The following is a 23846-nucleotide window of genomic DNA, read 5'->3' on the forward strand; positions in this document are numbered from 1 at the left end:
TGCAACTTTAGCATTACTTGGTGGCGGCACAAAATCGACAAGCTTTTGGAATTATACTGTTATACTGTTTAACATCGAACCAAAAACTTAATCTTGAAGTTACATTTTTCAATCTATTTTGCTTTTTTTTTATCTACCGGACATAGTCCTCACAGATATGTAACAACTTAGATAAAAATTTATGAAATAGAAAAATATATGGTAACAAAAAGTTGACAACTCTGGCTAAGCAAGTCGAAAGTTTCTTTGCTCATCTATTCGAAAATTTAATTAATTGATTTAAAGTGTCAAACAATTGCTAAATATATGGTTATATCCTTTCTATTGATCGGAAGTTAATGGACGTATTTTGCTCTCTGGCGTATTTCTTGTAGAAATAGATAATTGCGAATCTAAAATTAAATTGCAGTGCAACCACAATAACTAGTGCATTTAAAATTGAATTGCATGCAACAACAACTAGTGCAAGAATAAGGAAATACACTTTGCGGCATTACTAACTAGTCTGACAATTGCCAGGCGGTCAACTGCGCCACCTGTGTGTGAAGACATCTGTCCATCAGTTTATATTAACGTGACCAGACGTTCATTATTGAATCTAAAAGTATCTTAAGTAAGACTTAATAAAATTCTTATATATTGCGATCTTTTGCTGCTCCCACCTCTGTTGCACCCAAGCGTAAACTGAGCACTGTTTCTCCAACTGCTAAGGTGGTTAAGCTTGATGAAAGTATCACTCTTGAGAAGGTCTTTGCCAAGCTGACCGAACTTGAAGTGACAGTTCAACAGCATACTGAACAATTGCGGCCTTTAATTCAAAGTGTAGCGAATAGGTTGACAGAGGTGGAAAATAAGCTTTCTAAGCGAATATAGGAAGAAATATCAGTGCTTAATGCTACGATTGCTGAATCGTCCGCTCGAATCTCTGTTTTGGAAGCCAATGCGATGAAATTTGAAGAGGACATGGCATGCATGGCAAATATGTTAGCTGGTGTCATTGAACAGAGTGCTGCGCCGGATATCTCCGCTGATGCGGTTGCTTTCGGCGTCCCGTATCTTGAAGGTGAAGACTTAAAACGTGTATTTAACCTGTTGTGTAAATCTACCGACTTCCATTCTCCTCAAATAAGAGATATTTTTCGCACAAAACCTTCAAATTGAAATCCAAATAGTGCTATTATTATAAAATTTCACTCGCCTCTCGACCGTAACCGGACCCTGCGAGCTTTTCGTGAGCATCGGAAAAGAACAAAGGCGGCTATTCCCCTAAATCCTCTTGGTTGTGAGGGTTTTTTCATATTTATGAAAGCCTCTCTAAAGAGAATAGACTTCTGCTGCAAGAAGCTGTCAAATTGCGACGAAATGGGAAGCTGAAGTCAGCATTTACAATTAGAGGTGTAGTGTATGTGAGGAGTGACAGCGCTGCGAACAGCCCGCCAACTGCCATAAGCTGCGTAGACGACTTACATCAGTTTCGCTAGTTTAGTCTTAAGTATTAGTCCTAGTTGTAGTGAATTAATCTTTGTAAGGGCAGTTAAACTCAGTTATTGCACTTTCTCGATTTATTTACTTTCTTGTTTTCTTAAAGTTGCTTTTCACTTGTGCTGTCCTAATGTTGGTGGGTAATGATGCGAATAGCATTGGCGATAATAGTCTTGTACTTATGACTAAGTGATTTTCGTCCCATTGGCATCCTTCCTGCGTTGTCGAAGACCTTTGAGAGCTTGTTATCAGAACAGATCCATGCTTATATTGACAAGTTCAATCTACTTTCCCCATTCCAGTCTGGATTTAGAGCAAAGCATAGCTGTTCAACTGCAATAATCAAAATCTTGGATGATATTCGGGCGTCCTATGACAGTAACAAGATAACTATGTTGTGTCTGCTCAAATTTCCAAAGCGTTTGATTCTGTCAACCACACGTTGTTATGCATGAAGCTAAAGTCTTATTTTGGTTTTGGGGACTCTGCCTTAGGTCTCTTGAGGAGTTACTTGGGTGGTAGAGCGCAACGAGTGAAGGTGCGATCGCAAGTCTCTAGTCTTAAGATGTTATCTAATGGTGTCCCCCAAGGTTCTATACTTGGACTCTACCTTAGGTCTCTTGAGGAGTAACTTGGGTGGTAGAGCGCAACGAGTGAAGGTGCGATCGCAAGTCTCTAGTCTTAAGGTGCGATCGCCAGTCTCTAGTCTTAAGATGTTATCTAATGGTGTCCCCCAAGGTTCTATACTTGGACCGTTATTATTTAGCCTATTTATTAATGACATATTTACCACCTGCAGGTATGCTCAAATGCATGCTTATGCAGATTATATTCAACTTTATATGTCTGGAACACATGCGCAAGTTTCTGAACTTTGTGCCAAGTTCAATAGTGATTTGTCAGCTATTTCGTCTTGGGCGCAGAAAAATTATCTTTCCCTTAAAAGTGATAAATCGTATGTGCTACCTATATCTAAAAGGCAAATTAACTCATCAAATCTACCAGCTTTATATATCAATAATAAGTGCCTTAAGTACGTGTCTAAAGAAAAGAATCTGGGGGTTGTTATTAACTCTAGTCTCTCTTGTGATGATCATATTAACGGTGTTATCAGTAAAGTTTACTACACTCTACGTAATGTACGAATGTCTACCCCCTTCACCACACTTGGAATTAGGAAGCGGCTTGCTATACAATTAATACTACCAATATCTGAGTATCATAAGACATGGAACTGTATTTTTGTGTCGTGTGATTGCTGATAAAATGCCTACTTATTTATATAACAAGCTAACATTCTCTAGATCTGCTCGCATAAATGACTTGATCGTGCCCAGCTACAATTATCTAAACTCTGCAAGACTTTTCTTTGTCAATGCTATCCGCATTTGGAACTCTATCCCCAACTCGGTTCGCAATAGCTTAAGTAGAAGGAACCTTAAGAATGTTATATTTTCTTTCTTTGGTAAAGTTTATACAAATTAGAATCCGAGTTTAGCTGCTTATTAATCTAGTCAATCATTGTTGCTAAATGTTCTTGTCACAATCCTTGATAAACTTATATATTATCACTTTTGTTACATTATGGAATAATATATACAGTTTTACGTTTTAAAAAATTATACTCATTATTATGTAACCATTGTTGCACTATAAAAGATCATACAAGATCTTATTGTGCTAAATACTGTCAATAAATAAATGAAATTAATTGAAAAGAAACAATTTAAAATTACAATGACATAACAAAAATGTTTGTAAATAATTCGCTACGGCTTACATATGTATTGTAACGAATTTACTGAAAACTCCGCTTATTTTACACCTTCGACTAACGTTCGATTCACTAAATGTTGAATAAATAACTCTAATATTCAATAATGCAAAATGGCCTTAATTAAAGTACTTCACAATAACACTGATACTTCACAACCAATAGCTTGCTTCAAACTGATTGATTATGCCTCAGCTGGTGCTGCTTTTATACTTTTCGGTTTCCTCGTTCGCATACTTCAAGGCGTTTCTTCTTCTAGAATTTACTACTTGTTTACCAGCTATAAACTACAGATGCACGATTATAGCTTCTCGCATAGCCATATACGCGTGTATATGTGAGTGATACTCCCACCGATGATTGCATACTTTTGTCAGTAGCTCAGATATATGCATGTGTTTGTGCGTTTCTCCCGCTGCTTGTACGTACATATGTGTAGATATAATGATTGATTTGTTTATGTAGATAAAAGTGACTGCTTAGTATTGGCTTAGAGATGATAGTATCCCTTAGTGTTGCTAATATTCGTCACAGTATGTATGTACAAAAATTTATATATCAATAGGAATACCGGAAAGTAATCAATAACACCAGCTTTAAAATGTTTTTTACATGAGATAAAATCGGCATGATTGCAAACAGAGTTCAAAGGTATAATGAAAATATGATACGGGAGACAAAAATGTATTATAATCTGAAGTTAAAGGATCGAAACTCTTAGAAAGTGACACTATGCTGTTGCACAAGCTGGAAAGCAAATATACAACCTTATGACACAGTTTATCGATTAAAGTGTTTGTTATCAGTTGAGTACAGAGTTGCCACGTCATATCATACATAACGAAACAAATAAAATAAAACTTCGACACATATAAAACACATTACAAATTCACACAATACGTATTGCCGAAATAGATTTGGAGCCAAAAAAGGGCAAACATTTTAAAGCGGGCAAAAAAAAAGAGCTAGGGGCTAAACCGGAATTTTTGGAGGTAAACGCAAAAAAAGGGCTAGATCTGGCTCCAAAGGCACCAACATGGCAACACTGCCCCAGCGGGTTATGGGGCTTAGAGTATAGCCGCAGCAGGTATGTCTGCCCGTAAGAGGCGAGTAAAATACCAAATTGAATCAAGGGGATGTGTAACGCAACCCTTTCAAGGGATTGTCAGCGCAATATATAGCATACATGTATTAATATATTGTAACGAATTTTGGGAAATTACGCTTATTTGCAACCTTCTACTAACGTTCGAATTACTAAACTGCTGAATAAATAATTCCACTATTCAATAATGCAAAATGGCCTTTATTAAAGTACTTCACAATAACACTTCTACTTCTCAACAGATAAAAAAAAAAAAATAAATGTAAGGCGCGATAACCTCCGAAGAGATCTAAGGCCGAGCTTCTCTTCCAATTTGCGTCGTGCTCCTCTTGATTTTTCCCTACAAACTGGCCGGACGGGACCTACATGTTTTATGCCGACTCCGAACGGCATCTGCAAGGCAGATGAGTTTTCACTGAGGGCTTTTCATGGCAGAAATACAATCGGAGCGCTTGCCAGACACTGCCGAGGGGCGACCCCGCTTAGAAAAATTTTCTTCTAATTGAAAAATCTTATTTCTAAAATTTTGATGTTGCTTTGCCCGGGAGTTGAACCCAGGGCATACGGTGTGATAGGCGGAGCAAGCTACCATCACACCACGGTGGCCGCCAACAGATAGCGTGCTTAAATCAACCTGATTCGTCGTGCCTCAGCTGCTGCTTTTATACTCTTTGGTTTCCTCGTTGACATATTTCTAGGCGTTTCTATTTCTATAATTTGCTACTTGTTGTCGGGGGTTAAGATACTTGGCTTGGATATCATACGTGGTTCCAGGCTCTGGATCAGGGACTGGTATCAGTCTTAGACCGGCCATAGTGACGAATTGTCACACGTGATTGGTTGTCACGTCCTGCACGAGGTGCCCCTGCTTCTACTGATAATGGCGGATCTAGAGAGGACAACTCGATAAAACCCGCACCCCTGAGTCATTGTGCCGAGCTCAGGGGAGGGAGGACCCTGTTAAGGGTCAAGATCGGTACTCAATGGTGACGAACCGGATTGTTAGGGACTTGATTTTGACTATGGATAGGAATTGATGACTTTGGGCTGGTAGGTGCAGTATTCTGCCACCTTAGTAGGTCGGGGTGAAACCCTATCGAAATGGCTGGTAGGCTAATGCTGCACCTGCCCACGTCCCGTTAAAACCGTGGCGGGCCTCAAGGTACGTTCCGGCTCCGTCGCCGTTAAGTTGGTGGTGTAGGTGCGGTTGAAGATTTTCCCGCTTTGCGTCCGGTCTGGCTCTGAACGCATTACTCATAAGGTAATGCGTCAACCCTCGCGTGGCCTCCCTGCGCAGCATAGATAACCACGGGACCATTGAAGGGCGACTACACAATCGGCTCCGGATAGCGGCCTTGAGGGGGGACTTCTTAGAATGGACACGAAGACGAATAAAAAGGAGGGTAGGAGTGACGGCGAAAGTCGTCATGGTGGGGGGGACGGGACAGGTGCGGAGAGTGCTCCGAAGCAGGTCGCCGCCAGCCGGGAAAGCTCCCGGCGGGTCAAAAGAGCTGATCAGACGGATCAGCGCAGGGGTTTGGTTTCAAACCCCGTAGGTACGGGTAGTTCGGTTAGTGGAGGGGTGTCGAAACCGACACCCAATGTAGGCCCATATGGGGCTGTGACAGGGAAAGGCAGAGGTCCGACGAATGCGACGGAGCAGCCCAGTACTAGTAAGGAAGCCCTGTCGCGAGGAGCTTTCCCAACGGGAGCCCTGGGGTCGAAGCCTGCCGGGAAAGGTAGGCGATCGACGCCGCGTAGGAAAGCTCTGGGTGATCGGCGCTTAGCTGAGAAGATCTTGGAGCGCTACGGCGGAAGGGATGCAGCTCAGATGTCTGAGAAGCATTCCCGGACGCTGGAGTGGGCCAGGAGCGTCGTAGCTTGCGACGACCACACACCGGTGTCGAACGATGCGGGTGAGCAGCAGGGGTTGGGGGCTATGAAGCGGCAAAGGTCGGATGAGCGGAATGCCTCAACGACAAAAAGGGCCCGAGGAGGTGGGGACGCAATTTCGTTTAGCGAAATCGCTAAACGTGCAGGCTCCATCACCCTCGGGGTCCTGGATAGGAGTAGGGAGGATGGTGCCATCTCCCGAGAGGAGTGGCCGTGGGTCGCCAGCGCCATATCAGCGGCCTATATGACCGCTGTTATGGAGAGCCCAGGTACGCGGCCATGCTTCGAATACTCGGGGTGGTATCATGGTTTTAGACTGATTACTTGTGCTGACGAGCGGTCGGCCTGTATCTTTAAGAAAATAATTTCTTTGGTAGGGGAGGTCTGGAGGGGGGCCAGACTCGAGGCCGTGGAACGGAGGGATCTCCCCCTTCGACCGAGGGCTCGGGTGTGGTTGCCTGCCGGGCCATCTCAGCCGGAGAAAATACTCGAACTAATGCGTTACTGCAACCCGAACCTTCCGACGCATAACTGGAGGGTCCTCAGAGTAGAGGAGGCTGTTGGGCCACGTCGGCAAGTGCTGATTCTGCTAAACGCAGAGTCCACCGGTCCTCTCTCTGACACGAGGGGGGTTATCTCCTATGGCCTCGAGCGTGTGGTTCTTAAAATCTACCACGCCGATTCCAGGGGGGATGGTTCCTCTCCCACAGAGACTGTTCGGGAGGTGGAGGCGTCCGCAGGGGAGCCAGTACCCATGGTTGTGGATGCTGACTCCGCTAATTTGGACAGCGAAAGCACTGTTGACGTCCCGTCAATAGCGGGATCTGTCATCAGTGCTAGTCGTCTGGCTGATAGGGCCGAGGAGGAGCTCCTGGCCTCCGAGGGCGAATCATCGATGGCGGGATCCGTCATCAGTGTAAGTCGTCTGTTGGTGGAGGAGGAGGATCTCCTAGTCTCCGAGGGCGAAGCCGCCAAGGATGGGGTGCAGAAGAAGAAGAGTGGTGTTGATGGAAATCCGTCAAATCAATCTTCAGCATTCTAAGGCGGCTTCCGCAAACTTGTTGCTCTGTCTTGAGAAAGGCGGAGTGGATATTGTCCTTGTCCAGGAGCCGTGGCTGAGTAGTAACGGCGGAAAAATTTCTGGATTAAGGACGGGAAAATTCAACACCTTGGTGCATGGGGAGGCAGGTAGGCCTAGATCCTGTGTGCTTATTAAAAAAGGAATTTAAAGCTTTTATTCTCTCTAATTTCAGCAATGCTGACGTAACCACGGTCTGCCTCGAGCGAGGCAGTAGCGAATTGTGGGTGGTCTCAGCGTATATGCCCCATGGGGACGTAACGGGACCACCGCCTGTGATACTGGGCGAAATCACCGCTGAAGCAAGGCGGAGAGGTGTTGGCGTAATCATAGGTGCCGATGCTAATGCACACCATAGCATATGGGGGAGCTCGGATACGAACACCAGAGGTGAGTCTTTATTTACTTTTATTGTAGATGAGGGACTTTGTATATGTAATAGGGGGAATGACCCGACTTTTATTACTGCGGTAAGGGAGGAGGTCTTGGACCTCACCCTGGTTAGCAGAGAACTGGAAGATCGGATATCTGGATGGAGGGTTCTCAACGAGCACTCTTTCTCTGATCACCGATATATTCAGTTCTCGGTGAATGAAGAACGTCCCGGTAAAATATCTTTTAGGAACCCTAAAACTACCAACTGGGACTTGTATTGTAGGAAGTTGGGAGAGCTATTGCCTGAGGCGCCTATCGCTGGTTCGGACCTGTCCGAATCTGAAATAGACGATCTGGTGGAAAACTTCACCTTGGCAGGCAATAGCGCCTTTCAACAGTCCTGCCCACTGAAAACTTACAGGGGGAAGGGCAAGCCGCCCTGGTGGTCTGATTCCCTTGACGACCTAAGAGCGTCCAGTAGGCGGCTCTTTAATAGAGCCAGGAGGAGTAGACTACCCTCGGACTGGGAGCTCTATAAGGTGAGTCTGGGGATTTATAAATATGAAATAAGGTTAGCCAAGCGGGATTCATGGCGAAGCTTCTGCGAAAACGTGGAGGGCTGCAATGAATCCGCGAGGCTTAGAAAAATACTCTCTAGGAATCCCGCCCCTCGGGGGTATCTGAGAGATGATGGTGGGGACTGGTCGATGAGTAGCGAGGAGTCCCTGAGACTTTTACTGGACAATCATTTTCCCGATGTCCCAGTTGCGCAGGGATCTTCGCTTGCATGGTCGGCGGTTGCTGGCCATGCAGAAATGCCTGCCATCCCACTACGGGAAAGTCAAATATCCTGGGCTATAAATTCGTTCAAGCCCTATAAGTCACCCGGTCCGGATGGCATCATTCCTGCGCAACTTCAAAGGTCTTTAGGGATTTCCTGCCGCTGGTTGGCCATCATCTACACTAACTGCCTCAGGCTTAACTATATCCCTAGGTCGTGGCACACGGTTAGGGTCATCTTCATTCCGAAGGCCGGCAGGGGCTTTCATGTAACACCTAAGGATTTCAGGCCAATCAGTCTCTCGTCGTTTCTTCTTAAGACGCTTGAGCGGCTGATTGACCTGTACCTACGAGAAAGGATACCTGGGGGGTTACTGTCGGCTTCACAGCATGCGTACTGCAAAGGCAGATCGACGGAAACGGCTCTCCATTCGATTGTAAAGCAAATAGAGGGGTCTCTAGAACATAAAGAGTATGCTCTGGGTGCCTTTCTAGACATCGAGGGGGCTTTTAACAATGTTCTACCGGGGGCAATCGAAAGAGCTCTGGTGGGTTTAGGAGTCGAAGCGGCTCTGGTTGAATTTATTAGCAAACTTCTATGCGGCAGAATTGTCGCAGTGGAGTGGGGAGGAGCCATAATAAGGAGGAAGGTGTGCAGGGGCACGCCACAGGGAGGTGTCCTATCTCCTCTGCTCTGGGTTGTGGTAGTCAACGAGCTTCTTGTGGAGCTGGAAGCCAATGGCTGTCGGGTGGTTGCCTATGCAGATGACCTCGCTATCCTAGTCAGGGGCAAATTTCTGGGCACCCTGCGCGATGTTCTGCAGGGATACCTGGATACTGTGGCTAGGTGGGCTGAATCATGTGGAGTGGCGGTCAACCCGGGAAAAACAGAATTGGTTCTTTTTACAAGGAGATATAAGATACCCGACTTCAGAACTCCTTCGATTGGAGGGGTACCGTTGGTACTTACTGACAGGGTTAAATATTTGGGAATTGTTCTGGACAAGAAGCTGTCCTGGAGGCCCAATGTGGAAGATAGGGCCAGGAAGGCCGCGGTTGCCTTGTACTGCTGCAGGGGGGCTATCGGAAAGAGATGGGGGCTCTCGCCAGGAGTAGTACACTGGCTTTATGAGATGGTTGTCAAACCGATTCTGCTATATGGGGTGCTGGTCTGGTGGAAAGCACTGGACACGGCGAGCACCTCCAAAATGCTAGTGTCAGTGCAACGGACGGCGCTTATCGGCATCAGTGGCGCTATGAGAACAACACCTACCTTGGCACTGAATGTCATGCTGAATATACATCCAGTAGATATTGCGGGAAAGGCAGCCGCGGCCCGGTCGTTGGTCAGGCTTCGTGATATGGGTTATATGCTTTCTGATTTCGGACACTCTAGCCTTCTTACTAGTTTCGACTTTATCCCGGACAGGACGGACTATTGCATGCCGGTGGCCGATCCCTATACAACCTTCACCCCAGTCATTCCCCCGAGGGAGGAGTGGAGAAGAGGAATTATCTGGGGCATGGGACCGGTTAACTTGTTCACGGATGGGTCGAAGTTGGACGGAAAGGTTGGCGGGGGGGTCTTTTGTCAAGAGCTAAATGTAAGCCGCAAGTTTAAGTTGGCTGATCACTGCAGTGTATTCCAAGCGGAAGTTGCTGCGATTAAGGATGCGGTGGATGAAATGCTATCCAGCGCTACTACGGTTAGGGAATTTAACATCTACTCTGATAGCCAAGCGGCTATAAAGGCCTTGAGCTCAACTACAGTGCGATCGAGGGTGGTCTGAGAGTGCCTGACCACACTTGCGATTGCATCGAATTATTTTACAATTAAGATTATCTGGGTCCCGGGCCATAGTGATATTCCGGGTAACTGTCAAGCGGATCTCTTAGCCCGAATCGGTACAACTGAACCGGATGAAGATGGCTGTAGGGATTTCGGGATTCCGCTAGCCACCTGTGGATTGCTCTTCCATAGCTGGGCCTCGAGTCAGCTCAGCAAACGTTGGGCGGACACTACGTCTTGTAGGATATCAAGATCTTTCTGGCCGAAAGTGGATGGCAGGAGGTCTGCTGAAATAATTGGGTTCACTAAGGCTCACCTATCAATGGTCATTGGGGTTTTGACAGGGCACTGTCCCATGGGTATCCATGCGGTACGTCTCAATATATTGGAAACTCCATCCTGCTGCAGCTGTATGGAGGATGATGAGGTGGAATCACCAAATCACTTTATGCTTGACTGCCCAGCTTTTGCCAGAACTAGGCGAAAGTATTTTGGTCGTGACTCACTTGGATCTCCCGAGGAGCTATCCAAGGTTGAGATCGGGATCATTCGGAACTTTATCGTTGCTACCCAACGATTCTCTAAGTAGTTATATCTACGTCACCGTTAGTTTAGTTTATTATATGTGGTATCACAACGGACCGTCATGTTGTCCAAGTGAGCTTCCTCTCATCAGGGAAGCTACCACCCAACCTGACCTGACCTACTTGTTTACCAGCTATAACTCACCAGCTGTAACTGAGATGCACGTTATAGCTTCCCATATGCGCGTGTATATGTGAGTGATACTTCCACAGATGATTGCCTACTTTTGGGAGTATCTCAAATATATGCATGTGTTTGTGCTCTGCGCTGCTTGTATGGACATATGTATAGACATAATGATTGACTTGTTGATGTGCATACACATCACTGCTTAGTATTGGCTTAGAGATGACAGTATCCCTTAGCGTTGCTAATATTCGTCACAATATTATATTCTAAGCCCCTAACCTGCTGGGGGAAAAATACAACCCACTATACCACGGTGATTAGGCACTCCCCTCTCATAAACATGGCAACACCGGCAGGTAGATACTATGTACTCTAAAAGCAATCTACTATAATAAGAAACGAAAACTAAAACATAAAAAATATTAGTATTCATTGATTTTCTTAGTTAAAACATATTTTTGTGTGAGTCTAAAAATTTTCAATTCATACAATTTTCCGTAGAAAGACTTTTAAATTATTGTATTGATCTTAAGTTTAAGAATATTAAAATATAAAAGTAATTTAAATATTTATTTTTGAATCTTGAAAATTTACATAAATGGAAGGCGAGCCAACAGAGTGCTTAGTTTTTGCTGTTGCGAAAAGCACATGCAATGTTAGAGATAAAAACAGAGGCGGCAAATGCCATCGTCCTGGGCCATTAATGCGAAATCCTTATTTAAATTTCTTACGCGAATTTCGTAAGCACAATTGTGGTCTGAGCGTTGTTGAGGTCGTACAAAGAGGTGCTAAAGAATGGAATGCATTACCGAAAGAAAAAAAACTGCGTTACATAGAAGAGGTACGCCCTGCCCTGTTTTTGGTTATTAAAATGCTGCTTTAAAAATGTTTAATGTAAACAAGAAAATATTGCATTTTTTCCTTCTTTTTTAATTTCAGGCATTTTATGCGCCCAAAAGACGTAAAAGTTGTTGCTCTATGCCAGTCGAAGCATGCGGCCATAAAAAGAAAAAAGTATCAATTTGTCCAATCAAAAAAAGGCGTTCGAGATCTAGTAGCTGCTCTTCAACTAAAAGAAGAAGTTTAAAATTAAAAGAGAGTAAATGTGGTCAACGTAAAAAGTTAAGAAAGCGCAGACCAAAATTTGGAAGATCTCAGTGCAAGCGTAAAGCAAGAAAATTGAGAAAAATAAAGAAAAAGCGTAGTCAGTGTAGCTTTTCCTAATTTAGTATTAATAGTTAAACAGAAAAAAAGAGAAGATTTGTATAAATTTTTTGCTAAACGCCTTTTATATGAAAACTCTTTGTAACTTTTTTTTTTAGTATGCTATTATTGTAACCGAGTAAAAATATATGTACTTATTTTACGAAAGCTTGTTTTTTAGCCTAAATGATTGATAAATGCATTCTGATGTCCAGCTTTTTTCCTGTCGCAATTATGAAGCAGCCATGTTTTTGTTGTAGCAGTGCTTCGCCCCATCAAATAAGTTCGATTACTCACAATTGTCATCAATATCCTGGAGTCCTAGAGAACTTTCTATTTTCACTAGGTTGGACCAAAGAGATAAGGCGTTGGTTCCAAATTCCAATTCAAACGATGGTTGGTGTTATCTGGGGACACGTTACAAGCAGCACATACGTTGGGTGTATATGGGGGTTGATTCTGGTTATGCCGCAGTTTAACCTATGCGGCTGACTTCTTAAGTGCCGAATTTCTTCATAGTGCTTACGAAGGCGATTTTTAAAATACTTGCGAAGCAAGGCCTCTTCGATGATGTGCCCACGTTTCTGGGTATTAATGGAGAGGACATTATCATTAATGGTCCTTCTGGCGGAGAGGGAAGTTTATACTAGATGAATCTTTGGTATTTCGTCTAACGGTAAAAATGGTTTACGAATATATTCTGGCAGCAATTTAGTAAGGGAACATTTATCTGTAGCCCTTATTATGTTGTTGTTGTTGTTGTGGTAGTGCTTCGCCCCATTCAATAGGCGCGACCGATCACAGAGAAAGAAAGGAAGGAAACGTGCAGTTTCAATAGGGGTGGACCGTAGTGAGAGTGGTCTTAAAGGCCTTGATTCCACATTGCAATTAAAGAGATGGTTGGTGTTATGTGCGGACACATTGCCATCAGGACATACATTTTGTATGTCGGTGTTGATAGGTAAGAGTTTAACCTGTTACAGTACCCAGATCGAAGTTGAGCTAAGAGTGACGCGCGTTTCCCTAGGGTATAGCCATTATCTTAGGCGAGAATAGAGGCATTTTCGAAGGAAGAGCGCGGGATGTTGAGAACGTTACTTAGCTCTTCTGGATTTCCCCTGGTCTCAAAGTACTGCTAACGATTACTGGCCACTACGATATTTCACGACCCGTCTCTTAATGCCATGTTGTAAAATGGAGCAGTTGGTGTTACATCCAATCATGGTAATGGCCAGCCGATTGCATGCTACGCGTTCCCTATATGGTCGACAAGCCGAAAAACTACTCACTGGAAGAAGCTACAGGCCTGTCAAAATACTGCTCTCAGAGCCGGCACGGGCTGTCTTCTTATGTCCCCAGAACACCATGTACATAATGAGGTGAGAATACTCCCTATCTCGCAGAGAAATTTGATGATAACCAAACAGTTCCTGTTGAATACCCAGAAATCTGGGCATCCCAACAGATATCTGATTGATGAGCCAACACCGCCTAGGGGCTTAAGGAGTCATCTCCGTAAGCATTATGAGGAAATACGGTACCTGAGAACTCAGCCGTATGAAGCAAAAAAACACAAGCAGGTCCTCAGTGAACTCCACAAACAGGCGTCGGACCTTTATGCCAGGAATTGCCCGGTAAATTCAGTACTCAAAGAACAGTACCCAAAACTTGCAGAAGAGGAACGCATACTCCCCAGGGAAACGCGAGTCACTCTAGCTCAACTTCGTTCTGGATACTGTAACAGGCTAAACTCTTACCTATCCATAATCAACCCCGACATACAAAATTTAGGCCCCGCTTGCAATGTGTCTCCAGAAGACACCAACCATCTCTTTAATTGTAATGTCGAACCTACGCCTCTAACACCCATTTCATTATGGTCCACCACTGTTGAAACAGCAAGTTTCCTTGGACTACCGTTAGAATATATTGATGACAATTTGTGATCGGTCGCACCTATTAGGTGGGGCGAAGCACTGCTGCAACAACAAAAACAGCAATTTGATCCGTCGGAGAAGCATTTCTTGATTAAGGATGCGAACCATAATTGAGTGCGTATTGCTTTCGTTTTGTGACCTTTCCGAAAGATATAATGAAGCAAAACAAGTGTGATAGGTTATAAAGGAGCAGTTTTCCATAGGGAAAAACAAAACTGGTGATGCTACTCGCGCTATTACAAAAAAGGAAGATAAGACTCGCCTTGTGCATTAGCATCGCGACTACCCTACCCACTTGCATGGGTGGTTATGGGAGGATTAAATACCTTTGTAAAATATGGACCCTTTTTGAAAAGCACAAGTTATTCAGAGGGTGGCCCTTCCCAAGGCAGTCGGTTCTATGTACCGGAGCGACTCGGGATTTTTCCCGACCAAGGACTGTCATTTCAGTGTGACCCCATTTAATTTGTTTCGTCCCTCCCACAAATTGTCATCCTCCCAGCAGCTCCTTGCAGCAGGACTGCTACATATTCTCTTACTCCGGGAAGGTATCGAACCCAATCCGGGTCCGTCTCCTGACCCCGGTCCTGAGAAATGGTTTTGCTGCATTTGCCAGAAAAGAATCTTTTTAGGACGGTCATACTCTGTTCAGTGTGTCTCGTGCAAGGGATGGTTGCATCGGACAGGTTGTTCTGGGCTTGATCCCAAAACCCGACGTCCACGTAACTTTTATAAATCTTTTGTGGCTCCTTGCTGCTCACGCCCAAGAGCGTCCCGTAGTCTACGCTTAAGCGTATCCCCACTACCTTCCAGCAGCTTCGCTGCTCAGCAAACCACAACAAGTACCCGCTGCTGCTCGCGCCCCACGGCGCTAACAACTCAAACACCTGATACCACTCATAACTACTACCTTCGTAGTAGAGCTGGTAGCAATGCTGAGCATCAGCCCCTGCCCCGTCTTCTTCTCCCCCCATCTTTTCTGGCAGCAATTGTGCAGGTCAGGGAAACAGACTCTTAGTCCCTGCCTCCTTTTGCACCGTCTGCCAGCACAGAATATATAGGTTTGCGACATCCGCTCAATGCAGCTCCTGCCTTGGGTGGTGCCACTTTCCTAGATGTTCTGGTCTCCGCGACGGCAACCCCTCGACGGGTTTCATCGCGCCATGTTGCCAGTTCGCAAACCCAAATCATCCGGGTACCCCAATGCTTGCCCAAGGGCGCCCAGTCCCAAGGCCACAACAGCAATTGCGTCCTGGCCTTCCACAACCTAGGCGTAGTCACCCGTCACTTACCCCTAGAGTGGCGGCGCCACCCCTCATGCACTTCAGAATTCTGCAGTTCAACTGTAATGGACTAACTGGGAAGATTACAGAGATAGTCGATTTCATGAAGCGGCACAACATCCGCATTGCTGCGATTCAAGAGACTAAACTCACAGCAAGATCTGCATTGCAGACCTGCTCTGGTTATAATGTCCACAGGAAAGACCGCGAGAGCGGAAATGGAGGCGGCCTCGCGTTTATCATACACCACTCTGTGCAATATTATATTTTTGATCCTGGCATCGACCGCAGGGACAATGTCTTAGAACGTCAAGGCCTATCTGTCCGGTCAGGCGATGCAAATCTAGAAATCATCAACATCTACATCCCTCCTGTCACCTGTTGCCCCAGTGGATACCGCCCTAATATCGAGGCCTTACTCATTGGCAACAATCGCATTATCTTAGGCGATTTCAATGCCCATCACGACCTATGGCATTCAAACTTGCGGGCGGACGGTAGGGGTGAGATGTTGGCGGATCAAATAGACGAAACGACGTTCTGCACAATAAACGGAGACGTCCCCACACGTATGGTAGGACGCTGTCATAGATATCTCAATCGTGAGCGCAGAACTCGTAAACTGCGTCAACTGGCAGCCGATGGTAACATTGGCATCCGACCACCTGCCCATACTTATTTCGTTCGAGCGTACCGCCGACTTCATCGTCACCGAAAAACGCACTTTCATAAACTTCAAAATAGGAAAGTGGGAAGAATATAAATCTGCAACAGACAGCAGCTTTGCTGCCCTCCCTATCCCGACTGATGCCCGCCAAGGGGAGCGTGCCTTCCGTAAGGTCATTGAATCCGCCTCGGCACATTTCATTCCCGCCGGGAGAATTCCCGAAATCCGGCCCCACTTCCCGGCGGAGGCCGCGAGCTTAGCGAGGGAACGCGACCTTATAAGACAGCTTGATCCAGGCGACCCCCAAATAAGGGACATAAACCAACGCATCAGATTGCTTGTGGACGAACACAAGCGGGCGAAATGGGAAGAGCACCTAAGAGGCTGTAACCTCTCTACCGGTGTAGGTAAACTTTGGTCCACCGTAAAGTCCCTATCGAATCCGACTAAGCACAAAGACAAAGTTTCCATCGCCTTTGGCGATAAGGTGCTGTCGGATTCGAAAAAATGCGCGAGCGCTTTCTGCCGACAATATATAATGCATCCTACGGTCGACAAAGATAGACGGAGAGCCAATAGACACGCACATAAACACAAACTCAGCGCGTCACCAATTACCATCACCGCTAGAGAGGTTCAGGACGCCATTGGTCGCGCTAAACCATCCAAAGCAGTGGGCCCAGACGGCATAGCCATGCCGATGCTTAAAAACCTAGGGAAAGAGGGTTTCAAATATTTAGCGCATGTCTTCAACCTGTCTCTTTCCACCTTTGTCATACCCGAGAAATGGAAAATGGCCAAGGTGGTCCCGCTACTAAAGCCTGGGAAACCAGCTAACGTAGGTGAGTCATATCGTCCGATATCTCTCCTATCGCCAGTGGCAAAGACATTTGAAGCCATTTTGCTCCCTTATTTCCAAGCACATTTGCAGCTAGCCCCTCATAAGCATGTCTTCAGAAAACTCCATAGCACTACCTCCGCGCTAAATGTCATTAGCACCCAGATAAATTGCGGTTTGAATCAATATACCCACCATAGAACAGTACTCGTAGCGTTAGACCTATCAAAAGCTTTTGATACGGTCAACCATGGCTGGTTACTGCAAGACCTGGAAGGGTCTACCCTTCCCCCATGTCTTAAAAGGTGGACCGCAAATCATCTGGGTGGTCGGTAGGCATCGGTGCAATTCAGAAACGAAACTTCAAAACATAGGAGAATTAAACAAGGGGTGCCACAGGGTGGTGTCCTATCCCCGCTTTTGTTTAATTTCTACATATCTAAGCTACCTTCACCACCGGAAGGAGTCACAATCGTTTCCTACGCCGATGACTGCACAATAATGGCCACAGGCCCAGGCCCAGATATCGATGAGCTATGCAATAAAATAAACGGCTATCTCCCTGATCTCTCCAGTTTTTTCGCCTCGCGAAACCTGACATTGTCACCGACTAAATCTTCCGCGACCTTATTTACAACATGGACGCCCCAAATGTCGACCATATTGAACATCCACGTCGATGGCACTACGCTACCGACTGTCCTACACCCCAAAATCTTGGGTGTGACGTTTGATCAGGATCTACATTTTGGTGTGCACGCAACCGCAATTGTTCCAAGAATTCAGAGCCGTAATAAAATCCTCAAATCCCTTGCTGGCAGTACCTGGGGAAAAGATAAAGAAACGCTCTTGACCACATACAAAGCAATTAGCCAGCCGATTACGTGCTACGCGTCACCCATATGGTCGCCAAGCCTAAAAACCACCCACTGGAAGAAACTACAGGCCTGCCAAAATACTGCTCTCAGAATCGCCACGGGCTGTCTTCTTATGTCCCCAGAACACCATCTGCATAATGAGGCGAGAATACTCCCCATCAGGGAGAGAAATGAGATGCTGACCAAACAGTTTCTGTTGAATACCCAGAAACCTGGGCATCCCAACAGACATCTGATTGACGAACCAGCACCTCCTAGGGGCCTAAGGAGTCATCTCCGTAAGCATTTTGAGGAAATACGGCACCTGAGAACCCAGCCGTATGAAGCGAAAAAACACAAGTAGGTCCTTGGTGAACTCCATAGACAGGCGTCGGACCTTTATGTCGGGAATTGCCCGGTGAATCCAGTACTTGAAGAAAATTATCCAGTACTCGCAGAAGAGGAACGCATACTCCCCAGGGAAACGCGTGTCACTCTTGCTCAACTTCGTTCTGGATACTGTAACAGGCTAAACTCTTACCTATCCAGAATCAACCCCGACATACAAAATGTATGCCCCGCTTGCAATGTGTCCCCACATGACACCAACCATCTCTTTAATTGTAATGTGGAACCAACGCCTCTAACACCCCTTTCCTTATGGTCCACCTCTGTTGAAACGGCAAGTTTCCTTGGACTCCCGTTAGAGGACATTGATGACAATTTGTGATCGGTCGCGGCTATTAGGTGGGGCGAGCATTGCTACAACAACAACAACAACAGGGTGGCCGATTACACAGCGATTCCGCCAATCGAATCGCAGGTAACTGTTACAGCTCGCCAGACATTTCCATCGTCAGCGCAGGGCTCATAAACTGCGCCGAATGGCAGAATATGTTTACTCAAGCATCTAACCACCAAAACAATCAAGCCATCAAAAGGGCCATGCACAATAAATCAATAGGCCCAGTCAGAATAGCCATGCTAATGCTATAACAACTTGGCGCTGAGGATATAAACTACTTAACACAAACAACCTGCCGTTGAAGTCCTTTTTCATTCCCGAATAATATAAAATGGTAAGGATAATTCCACTACTTAAGCCTCTAAACAAGCTAACGAAGGTTATTCATGTCGACCGGCTAAAGAGCTCAACATTCAAAAGCATAACGAAATGCTGAACAGAGATTTTTTGCTTAGTTGTCACTAACCGGGATACCCTACTAAACAATTGCTTGATCTTGCACCGCCTCCAAGAGGATTAATGGACCATCTCCATAAGCACTATGATGAGATCCGGCACCTTCCAACACAGCCCTTTAATCCAGACGAGCATAGGAAGCCCCTAGGCAAAATCCACACATAATCGGTAAACACCTTTGTAAGGACGCGCCCGCACACTACCACTTCAGACAGGAGTCACCTTGGCTTAACTTCGTTCTGGATACTGTACAGGTTAAACTCTTACCCCGACATAGGTAAGGTATGTCCTACATGCGATGTGTCACCACATGACATCCATCATCTTTTCAATTGTAATGTTGAACCTGAGCCTCTAACACCAACATCCCCATGGTCCATCCCCGTTGAAACTGCTAGTTTCTTTTGACTCCCGTTAAAGGACTTTTCTTTATTTAATTCAATTCAGTCTATAGTGTCACAAACCTTACAGACTAGATAACAATTTTAAAGTTCAAATAATTTAATTTAATGAACAAATAGATTGATCATCTCAATAAAACGTACAAGTAACAATAAATTTACAGACTACGTAGATACAGACAAGTATAATAAAGCTTAGCTAACTATGAAAATATTTCGGTTAAAAATGATTAGAAAATTAGTTTTGGCAAAGAGAAATCGCTGGCTGAAAAACTTGAGATAGTATTAAATTCCGTCATAGCCCTAAACATAGGTGCATTAGAGGCAAAGAGTGTCCGAGCAAAATCCATATAAAAAATATATCTACTCCGAAGAAGTCTGTTGTTTGATGACAATTTGTGAGTTGCTGCACCCATTGAATGGGGCGAATCACTGTTAGTTCAACAACATATGCAGTATGCTTGTGGCGTTTAGCCTTGTTTACAAAATTTGACATGATATGAAATAAGACTTGTCTGCTTCTTGGGAGATTTTATAAATTATTAGACGATCTACCTATAATTAGGTCTAGTAGCACCTTTTCAGCGCTTTTGCAAATGCTCGTATAGCTTCGGTTCCAATAAAAACGCATGCCAGCCCTTGGGATTTGTCTACTTGAAATTGAGCAATGCTTTTGAAACGAATTTCTCTTTGGTCAAATATTCAAACCCATAGACGATACAAGTGCATAGATATGTATGCATAAGTCCATAAATGTATATATGCCCATATCTGCCTAATATCTGTGTACTTGTTTTTTTTTTTTTTTCAAAGTTTTTTATATGAACATGTTCGCTAGTGCGCATTATTAGTATATCAGTTTTTTTATGAATCAGCTATAACAATGACGCCAACGCAACACATCACTGTGTTTAAACAAATGGTGTTTTCGAATTTTGATGCATACATAAGAAACATATATCCAATGCAAAAATTGTATTGGAATGATCATTATTTTACATTCTTATAATAAACGACTTACCTTTTCTAATTTCTGGAAATATTGACGCAGGAACTGTATTGGATTTTCCGGACGACTTACACATAGTTGAACGATGCAATCTTTGAGTACACGTTGTATACCATGTGCTTGGATATAATTTTCACATTCACGTAAACTTTGTTGTTCCTCCAATGTATTGGCCATGATTGAGGACAAACACCGTTCCAAAACTGATGCCAATAATAAGCTTGAAATATGTATGTATGCAGATATGTAGGTGCAGAAGTGTTACAAATGAAGATTGGGTGGTTGCTGATGGGCGCTGGCACTAACTACAACAGCAACAACACTACTACTATTCACGAACGATATGTTGAAATTCGTTTAATGATGGTAATTTTATATGCGTTGCAGCCGTATGGAATAAAAATACATATTTTTCATGTCTTATTGGTGCAGCGTGTTTAATTTCACGATTTTTGTTGGTTTTTGTAAATAACAATAAACTACAATGTTTAAAATGCAGCTTCGTGGTTATTGTACTTTCTCGGATTTTCTTTGTTCGCTATTCATTCGGTTTCTTTGCAAACTATTGCTTGTACACCGAATTCTTGGGTGTTTTTTTTTCAGGCTTTATGCACCATGCAGCCAATTTTTATTAGGTGTAATTATTTGTGCTTGTATTCAGTGTTATTTAAATATAAAAATTCCTTTAAACAACTTGAAATTGTTAATCTTTATGGAAATTGCAAATTAACAGCAAAAGTTTAGTTAAAAATATGTTTTCAGATCTGCTCAGAAATGTCAAACCGATTGTTGCCATATGCAAATTTTGCCTTAGTCAGTGTTCAGAGTTTTCGATTCACAAGTATTCACCTCGTATTGAACCATACCATAATGAACCATTCCATCTCCATGATGGAATTATAGAAGGTGGCTGATGTAAGCAGTTTCTCGCTATAACGCGCCATCTTGAACGCCCTTAGAAATAAGAATGTTGTTGCTTTACAAAACTCCTATTTTATTCAATTGTTATGGAAACGCATCTACAGTGGAAGCAGTAAGGAAGGCGGTCGGCATGATGTGTTGTTGCACAGTGGCTAGTCATTGTCGGCTGGGGCGGGTCCTTGCCAACCTTACTGTTCCTGCGCCATAAGCAGAAAAAAGTTCCTATCATGCCTATCAAACTAGCAGCTGTCAAAATCAAAATAAACTGACAGAAGCGCAGAGACCGACTCAAAACGCTTATAAATTCAAATCAAAACGACATCCGGTCGAACCGGATGCCACGGACAACCCGTTAACATTCCAAAATTTAAAAATTCAAAAATTCAAAAAAAATTACCGCAAAAAAAATTTACCGAACCGGACATGGCCGGTTACCAACGCTGAAAATCGAAAATAAAAAAAAGCTGAAAATTAAAATACAACAAAAGGGCCGAATATAACTTGGGGGCGCCGCGGGTGTTGTTGCGACGCCCGGTGCATTTATCCCACCCTCAAATAACCATGGCCACCGACGCACCTAATCTTTCGGTGGCCCCTTACCTGTTAACCCTACGTGCCCTCTAAATAAATGGCGACGCCAGCATTCCCATTTTAAAGGTTAATTTATTTACAGTTCATTATCAAAACATTTCAGTAAGACTTATTCCGTATATACCTGGCATTACAGGCTATATAACTAAAGCTATACTAAGGCTTATGAAAAATTATTATAAGGGAAACCTTAAGCAAAAGAAAACTCAAGGGTAAGTGTATTTTAAGATGTGAGAGTATCTGACTTACTTGGATATCCGTTTCTACGGCGAGTACAACCCCAAGGCTCCTAAGACAATTGCTACTCTAAGTTTCCTATCTCTTTCTTACGCTAGACTTACGCCCGATGCGTACCTGTACACCCTCTCTAAAAGTTTCCTCAACTTCCTACCTATTCTACCTTTATTGAGTTTTATTTTATTTTACCTTACGTTCCTTCCTTTTCTATTTCTTTTCTTGGATAATCCTGGTAAGTAGTGTTGTTCGGGTTTTAATAAGGTTTCCAAATAATATAGATACATAAATAATATAGCAACTTAGGAATAACTACGCAATATATTTACAGAGGCACGTCTCTTAAAAATTCAATTTTGTGCTAAATAAACAAGACTGTCATATATTTCTTTTTATCATTTACGCAAGCTAGCAATTGATTGTTAAGACCTCGTCAAATCCGAGTTTGATTAACATAGTGTTAGAAGGTTTTTACTTACAAGCTCAAGTAAAGTTAGTATAACTATGATTATATATTTAACTGATGCTGTGGTTCGCTGTTTTATAAGCAATGGAGGGAGAAAACTTGTAATAATAGCGATATTCTTTCGTAATCGCACTGCAAAGAAAAACAGCCTGAAGAGTATTGGAAGCATAAGACTTGGGCAATATCAAGCCGTTTGGAAGCAACTCGCTCTGCTTAAGTTACAAAGACTCTTTCGATTCTCACGTTCTCACATACGTCGGTTGAAGATGTAAAGAGTCAACGATTTTCAACCGTGATGATTTCGAAATTTCATCAGTTCCTTCGTTCATTTTAGTTAATAAAAGAAAGATTCTTTAATACCGAAATCTTTATAAACTGACTCTAATATTTTAGAAAAGTTGGAGGATTCACCAAAAGGAATCTTTTTATTGAGAATTTCAAAAAAAAATTTAGAAGTTCAAGAAACTTTCTTAGTATGAAGCCCGTTTTCGAACGTGCCTTTGAGAAGTTCCAAAGATTACCCAAAATTTTAGATAATTCCAAACCGTTCCAAGCATTTACTTAGAATTTCAAGAATCTTATAGTGTGCATGGTTCCAGTTCAATTAATGTTAGTTAGTTAATCAAAAATATAATTTTCTTTGTCCATCCCTCTTAAAGAGTACTCCAAGTTTTCTCCCCTAAGAAAAACTTAATTTTACATACATTATATAAAAAAAAATCCACAGATGCCTTTGAGAAAAAAAAATTGTCAAAATTAAGTGTTATACCGGCCTGGGCCGAAATGAATTAGACGATACAACTCAGGGTAAAAGTAAAGTTTTGAAGCTTAGATAAAAATTTGTAGATTTAACAAAAAAAAAATTCATCAGAATTTCTCATTCTCTTGTTTTGAAAATATCTTCCGTAACCGGAACGAACTCACCGCTTTAGATGTTGTTGCTGGTAGTTGGTACTATGAGGTCATTGCCGGTAAGTTGTCACAGCTGGGTGGTAGTAGCAGGCCTATATGCGGCGGCCCTGCTATTGTTGTTACTAAAATCGGTGGTGGTTACGCTCGTTGTTGGCGCAATCGATTTGGTAGCGCGCGGTATTGCACGCAATAATGGTGGCAGCCCTTAGGCCTGACGATGCTGTTGGCTCCGCGAACGTCCAGACGTGAGGAATGTGGATTTTGAGGTGCTATCAATTGTTGATGTTGCTGTTCGAAAGATTGCACACGCTGTTATTGTCGATATGTCACTCTAGG

At 43.7% G+C, this 23846-nt stretch overlaps 1 protein-coding gene across 1 annotated transcript in view; it reads right to left on the reverse strand.

Annotated features, from left to right (window-relative positions):
• Pka-R1 (protein kinase, cAMP-dependent, regulatory subunit type 1) overlaps positions 1 to 21169 on the reverse strand; it is a 178024-nt gene extending 156855 nt beyond the window's left edge. The window contains exon 1 of the mRNA XM_067787180.1: positions 20399 to 21169. Within this exon, the coding sequence (XP_067643281.1) occupies positions 20399 to 20563 (165 nt within the window). The 5' untranslated portion in view covers positions 20564 to 21169. The remainder of the gene's footprint in view (positions 1 to 20398) is intronic.
• Positions 21170 to 23846: the final 2677 nt, after the last annotated feature.

Source organism: Eurosta solidaginis, chromosome 5 (assembly GCF_040869045.1).
Source record: "Eurosta solidaginis isolate ZX-2024a chromosome 5, ASM4086904v1, whole genome shotgun sequence".
Classification (NCBI taxonomy): domain Eukaryota; kingdom Metazoa; phylum Arthropoda; class Insecta; order Diptera; family Tephritidae; genus Eurosta; species Eurosta solidaginis.